Genomic DNA, 7,388 nt, shown 5'->3' with positions numbered 1-7,388 from the left:
CCTCCACTTGCCATTCTTCAAGTGCTGGGTCAAACTGGATACATCAAGTACCCAAAGGATATTTGCCTCCTGCAGGGAATCAAACTGGTTCATCTTCCATACCACCACAGAATAGGTGAGAGCCAACTATCTACACTTCTTCACTTTCTGAATCCCCTATTTCCTTGTGCCCTCCAGTACCACAAATACTCTGATTGCCATTTAAATGCCAGCACAAATGACATTAACTCCATTAACACCCAGCAAGCCAAGGCCAAATGTACTGACCAGCACTAGGCCATTCGAAAGCTAAGTCAAGTGGAAGACACTGTCTCTCCGTTCATGGTAGAAACTCTAAGACTGCTTAAAGGGTACTTCAAAGACAGAGGTTATCATTGCATTGGTTTTCCAACCCTGTTTTCCTTCATCCATGTAAATACATACCGTGTATTTCACTACTCTGCTCTATCCAGTCCCAAGAGATATTACACTCCATCCTAGGCCCCAGTAATCTGCCCTAATAATCCCAGCAGGTAACTGGAAGATGTCCTGTGGAAGCCCAGGATTCCATTAAAAGTATAAGAAGTGTCTGTAGAAATAGTCCTTCCACCTTTAGAATGCTTTCAAGCATTCTTTTTTTAAGCATGTTTCCAAACAAAGAGAAATCTCTCAACAGAAACTGGAGCTATAAATAACACATAGAATAAACTTGGGGGAACTAGCAGCCTAATAATTTATTTCATAGTGAGCCTTCTCTGCTTGCTACCATGCTTAGAATGGCTACTTCAAGGCAAGTTATCATTTTAAACTTCGGCTACCCATGCAATCAATCACCTATGAGATATAAAGTTGGCTTGTGTTGTAGTCATTGTATAAATTGATACCTTAACATCTTCTCTGTGGTGTTCCCTTATGGAGCCTTGGAGAGATCCCTATTGAGATTCTTGGACCACTGATCATTTCCTTCCTTAACATTCATCTTCAACAAATGCAACAGTACATATCTGAATAAGATACCTACAAACTTTTAAACTTTAATAATTTAAAAGAGCAAAAGAAATAATCAGTAAAAACTATTCAAAAGTAAATGTACGTTAACATTTGTAATAACTATTCTACAATTTATATATTGTACTGTAGGTCCTGATTGACCAAAAGAAATCAGATAAGGTAAATTATGTATGTGAATAACAAAATTAAGCAATATAAAGAAAATACTGCCCTTTTGAACAATTTAGATTTTTTAATCATACCTCTAAATCTACTGTTATTAAATAAGCTTAAAATTTTTAACATACCAAGTACCTCAAGAGAGCTTTATAATTTATCATAGATAGTTCAAACAAACTTGATACATTTACTTATTAGCTTACTAAACATTTAATTAGAGCAAATGCCCTTTTTCAGTAGTCTGAAGAAAACTGAGGATCCTGGTCTTTTTTAATTGCTTTTTTTGTAAAACAGCAGTGGTTGCAGTTATCCCTCATTTTAAGAAAAAAATTTTTTTTTAATTCTGCAAAATTAGAAAGCAGAAAACAGATTTATTCTAAAGATGCTGAAACCTCAGTGTTAATATATGAGACTAGAGCCATCTACTGGTTGACGTGTAATGCTACAAAGCACAAGTCGGACTATTAATATTAACAAAATACAGGAGTCGTGGTTGTAAGAACTGAAAATATAAACATTGTCAAAAATAATCTAGTCTAGGTCACTGATTTTTAAAGGTTTAATAAAAGAATCTCTTTTTAACAGGAGACCCAACATAAATAACAAAGTTGGGCTAAAAGCTGAGGTAAGGGGCCTCCAATCCCCACTCTTAATTTGCCCAGCAGAGGACAATGCCAATGGAAAAAAAGCCATGAGAGGTAGTCTGGGCAAATAACCTAACTGTGGTTTGGAAGGAGGCACAGTAAGAAGGAATAGTATCAGCAAACTTGTCTCTTATCCATCTTTCCCCTTGAGACATCTTAGAGACACTGGTGTGCAAAGAACAGTGGTTAATGGGTACAGAGAACTGAAGAGTCAGGAGCAGGCACCTGAAAGGTTATAAAACTTTTCACAGGGACATTGCTTATGTGCTCATCTGATGCAATACTTTAGAAAACATTAATATAACTTTCCTGAAAATGCAAAATAACTTTTTTTTTTTTTTTTTTTTACCACAAGCCATAAACCATAAGAACTGAGTTTCTAGGTCCTATGGGCTTTCACCAACCAGGCCCTGGACTGGTCCAGTCGTGGAAACAAGAGCCCAGTTTCAGGTCCCAGCCTCCTCCCTTCAAAAGGGCAAGGGTGACCATAGAATCGAGGCAAGAAATAGAGCTCTCCAAGGCCTCTCTCTGTGGCAGAGACCCCCAACCTGGACAGCAGCTTGTCAGCTAGGTTCGGGGTGACAGGCTGGAGCAAAGTTCCAAAGATTCGCAAACATTCCAAGGCCACATGAAGCACAGTACCCAGCCAGGGAGCATCCACTGGGCTCTCCCAGTTCAACTTCCATGGTGCGTGCCTTTGGACAAAGCCATTAGTTTGCCGGACACAGCTGGACACAGCCTCCAGAGCCTTATAGATCTGAAAGTTAGCATAGTGGTCTGCTACCTGCTTGGGCAAAGTGGCCACTGCACTCACCAGAGCATAGTCCTCTGCCTGAGCACGAACTGATGGCCCAGCCAACCCTGGCTCACTGGGAAAGCAAGTAGTGCAGAATGCTGGATAGGTCCCAGAAGGATTTATTCTACTGGCAGTGCATCGGTTCAAGAGACCTCCCAAAGCATCTGCCAGCTCAGAGTCTAGCAACTTAACCACCTTTTCATCATAGTAATCACAGTCCCAGTTGGGAACGCCCTGACGAAGGAGGAAGTAGCGGAAGCCATCCACAGTATAGCGGTCTAGGCAAGTTCCAGGATCCACCACATTGCCCAAGCTCTTAGACATCTTTTGGCCACAGACTGTCCAGTGGGAGTGGACATAGATGCGGTGCGGTGGGCTCATGCCGGCCCCTAAGAGAAGGGCAGGCCAATAGATAGCATGGAATTTGAGAATGTCCTTGCCTATGATATGAGAGGTGGTCGGCCACCATGACTTGAACTCAGCATCTGGGTAGCCAATTACAGTAAGGTAGTTGACCAAGGCATCCAGCCACACATAGATGGTCTGGGAATCGTCCCCAGGCACCGGAATGCCCCAGTGCAAGTGACTACTCCTGCGAGAGACTGACAAGTCTAGCAACTCCTCCTCCAGCCACTGAAGGACTGTGTGATGGAATGGCTCAGGGGTGATCACCTCAGGGTTGTCCCGCAGCCACCGCTGGAGCGGCTCCCGGAAATGGGAAAGCCTGAAAATGTAGTTTTCTTCCTTGGTCCAGGAGACGGGATGCCCGCTCTCGAGAGATACAAGACAGGAATCCCCCGACAGGCCCGGCTGCCGGCTGACCTTGGTCTCCGGCAGGAAGCACTCGTCCGAGGCGCAGTACCAACCTTCATAGAGCCCCTTGTAGAGCAGACCCCGGGCCTCCAGCACTCCCCAGAAGTGCTGCACTGCCCTCCGGTGCCGGGCCTCGGTGGTGCGGATGAAGTCGGTGGAGGAGATGCCAGCGTCCCGGAAAAGCTGCTGGAACTGGGCCGAGACTCGGTCGCACAGCTCAGTCGGGGCCAGGCCCGCAGCGGTGGCCGCCTGCTGAATCTTCAGCCCGTGCTCATCCGTACCGGTGGAGAATCGCGTAGCGGCGGCGCTGGGAACTCGTAGGCGACGGTGGCGGCACAGTGCGTCTGCCAGCAGCGCCGAGTACAGGTGCCCGATGTGCGGCGCCGCGTTCACATAGAAAATAGGTGTCGTGAAGTAGGCGCGCGCATCGTGGGCATCGTTGCGGGCACCGAGAGGGTCAGAACTGTAGAGGCGCGAGCTAAAGTACTCCAGCAGCGCGAGCCTACTGACCCGTGCGTGTCCTAGCAGCCGCAAAGCAGATATTCGCAACATGTTGCCCACCCGGCCCAACCGGCGGAGGGGGCGTTCTGGAGGCACGTGTGAGGCGCGCAGGCGCAGCCGGACCTCTGCGCCGTTTCCGGCCGGAAAGCCAATAGAGTCCGACCCCAAGCCCGCCCTTCCGTGCCGCAGCCCGCCGGCGCCCGCGCCCCATCCCTCCGCGAGTCTCGGACTGCGGACTTTTTAGCGATTCGTTGCAGTGGCACGTAAAAGGGTTTTAGCTTAGAGGAGATTATGAAAGCGGGTAATTCTTTATATAACATCCTGGATGACCTGCTTTGGGTTATAGTTTTATATTTACGGATCTGCTTTCCTCTCTAAACTAAGCCGCCAGAGGGCAAGAATTTTGTATTCGCGCGCTCCTAAAACCCCAGTCAGTACCTGGCACAGTGCAGGACACGGAGTATGCCCTCTGCATAGGCCCTGGTCATAATAAGGCTCTGAAATATATAAATTTTATCTCAGAACCTAGTGAACACAGTGTGGAAGGGGCGAGGGAGAAAGAAGGGAGAAAATAATTACCTAGAACAGCTGAGGGAAGGATAAGAACTGGAAAAGTAAAGGAAGTCTTTAAACACACTCAATATTTGGTAGAATCAACAAAAAAGAAAAAAATACATTTGTAATGTGCCAAGTCTTCGCCAAAGAGTATTTAGATCCAGGGAGCTGGAATGTAATGTGTTGTCACTGTGCACATAAGGAAGAATCAGTCTTCCAATTTTTTTCACAAAGTAGTTATTAATTTATTTTAAAATGGTCTGGGTTTCTTATTAGAGCAGTTTTTTAAAGTTTGCTCTTATTAACGGAACTCAAGCTCTATTGGAGGGGATGCTTCAGGAACCCAGAACTGAATTCATAGTAATCCTTGCTTCAGGGCATACGGTCATCTTTGAGCTATGGCTAGCTATCTTTTTTTTTTTTTTTTTTTTAATACCACAGTCATGTAATAATAAAATGGAATGGAACACCTGTGAACCCACAACTTAACCGAAGAACTAGAAGTGGTTCTCTTAAATGTGCTCCCAGAAGAGCAGCATTAGCAACACTTGGGACCTTGTTAGAAATACGTCTTGTTAGTTCCCACCCCCAACACATGCAACCCTACTGAATCAAACTCTTGGGGTGGGACCCAGGAATTTAGGTTTTAATGAGCTCTCCATGTGATTCTGATACACACCGAACTTTGAGAACCACTGAGCTAGATTACCAGTGATTTAGATGTGTTCCTTTTCTCCTTGTCTTCCTGTTCTCCCACAGGTAATCATTGTCAAATTTTGTACTTTTGCATTCACATTATCACATACATAGTATATCTAAGCAACATATTGTTGCATTTTGCTTGTATTTAAACATTTTTAAAATGATATTATACTACTTGTAGTCTTCAACTTGCCTTTCCCCCCTAAGCATTTTGTTGCTAAGATTCATCCATGTTTTTGCATGTAACTCTAGTTAACTCATTCTGACTGCCTTATAATAAGAATGGAGGCATATAGTAAGTTGGATCTGATTTCTGTGGTGAAATGGAAAGTGAACCGGTCAATATTCTATAGGAGTTACAAGTACAACAAATATCCTTTGGGTATTTAGCTGATGTGCTCTATCTGATTCAGCAGTTTAAGAAGGGCAAGTGAAGGATAGGTAAAACTTAAAACTGGAGGGTATGTACACCCTCCAGAGCTAGGAAACAAATCCAGGCTAAGTGACAGAGAAACCAGGCTCTTCAAGTATTCTGTGCCCCACACCCCTTTTCTTTCTATGGAATCTATTATTTAGCATACAAACGTGCTATTTTTTTTCCTATATCAAAAATAAATTCTCAGTTACCACTGCTGCTCCATTTTTTCCCTTCCCTTTATAGCAGAACTCCTTGAAATGAATAGCTGTTGATGCATATTTGAGTGGTTCAAGTTTTTCTTCTTCGGAACACTACTGCAGCTAACTGTCTCATATATATTTCCTTGTACTTACATGCTACAGTTTATCTTGGATATATATATCTAGGAGTGATGTTAATCATAGAGGATGTGAAGTTTCAATTTTGAAAAATAACTAAAAATAAAAAGTCAAAATACAAATCTTAGTCTATGTAGCTACTAAGTATGTGATAACTAAGGCAATTCTAATCATTAAAAAGTTTGTTTCATTAAGAAGTACTTTCAGTAAGTCATTGATTAACAAGGAAGTGTGACTACGTTATGAATTTAACAGTACATTAAATAGTTAAAACTTAATGTTGGCCTGCTAGCTTGTGAATTCTGGAGAACATAAACTAGCTTTTTCATCTTTGTGTCCAAATAGTGCCTTACATTTATAATAGGTGCTCCATAAAAACTTGTTGAATTACTGTTAAATTTACTTCTCTAGAGCAGGGCCTCAAGAACTTTTTTCTGTAGGAAATGGGTTGGATGATACATAATTATCTCTTAGAAGCATTAAAACTGGTTAATTCAAGTGATCTAAACTTGAGTAGTAACTGAGAATTATGGAGGATGTTTTCATAAGATTCACTCATTCATTAATGGACTAAGTGAGCCCACACTAGAACAGAGGCAAAAACTGATAATACAACTGCATCATATTCATCCACATTAAACTCTGCCTTCTCCGTTTAAAATACAGAACTGAAAGCTGTCCCTGAAATCTACAGTTGGCAACAAGCAAATATAATTCGGCCCTGGCCAGTGTGGCCTAGTTGGTTGGAGCATCATCCCGTAAACGCAAGGGTTGCAAGTTCAATTCCTGATCAGGGCACATGTCTGGGGTGTGGGTTTGGTTCCCAGTTGGGCCTGTGTACAAGAAGCAACAGATCAATGTTTCTCTCTCACATCGACATTGCACTCTCTTTCTCTCTCCCTGTCTTCCTCTCTCTCTAAGAGCAATGAAAAGCTCTCCTCAGATGAGGATAAAATATATATATATATATATATATATATATATATATATATATAATTCACTACAGAAAAAATAATTTGAGAAAACATTCACAAAATTTAATTGTTATAGGTACTCAATATATGATGAGCCTGGGAAACATGATTGGTAAAAGATTATCTGTGAAAACATGGTTGTAATAGTTGGATATCAGAATGGAAGAGTACTGAGTTAGACCCATATCATGCCTTTTATATTATAATTACCAGATGCATGAGAATAAAACAGGAAGTAGGGGTGGTGTGAATAGGTGAAGCATAGATAGTTAGGACAGTGAAACTACTGTGTATGATACTATAATGGTGGGTACATGTCATACATTTGTCAAAACCCATAATATGTATAACACCAAGTGTAAACCCTAATAATGATGTGTCAATGCGGGTTCATTGATAACAAATGCAGCACTCTGGTACTTCACGGTAGTAGAAGGTTGTGTGTTGTGGGGCCAGGGAACTCTCTCTACTTTCCATTCAGTTTTGCTGTGAGCCTAA

The 7,388-nt window shown here is 42.5% G+C and overlaps 1 protein-coding gene across 1 annotated transcript; it reads right to left on the bottom strand.

The window, feature by feature from the left end:
* Window positions 1–988: 988 nt before the first annotated feature.
* MARS2 (methionyl-tRNA synthetase 2, mitochondrial) lies at window positions 989–4,011 on the bottom strand. The gene has a single exon (XM_090282222.1). It carries the CDS (start codon window positions 3,952–3,954, stop codon window positions 2,173–2,175), a length of 1,782 nt encoding a protein of 593 aa, XP_090138348.1. The 5' UTR covers window positions 3,955–4,011; the 3' UTR covers window positions 989–2,172.
* Between the last annotated feature and the right edge of the window lie 3,377 nt (window positions 4,012–7,388).

Source organism: Furipterus horrens, unplaced genomic scaffold (genome assembly GCF_987537825.1).
Source record: "Furipterus horrens unplaced genomic scaffold, mFurHor1.1.pri manual_scaffold_1, whole genome shotgun sequence".
In the NCBI taxonomy this organism is placed as follows: domain Eukaryota; kingdom Metazoa; phylum Chordata; class Mammalia; order Chiroptera; family Furipteridae; genus Furipterus; species Furipterus horrens.
The sequence above is the reverse complement of the archived record's forward strand: the minus strand, read 5'-3'. Positions and strand labels throughout refer to the sequence as shown.

What these genes read in the sequence shown, in the direction of transcription:
- MARS2 (XM_090282222.1), bottom strand. Translation starts at nt 3,954, where the DNA reads ATGTTGCGAATATCTGCTTTGCGGCTGCTAGGACACGCACGGGTCAGT.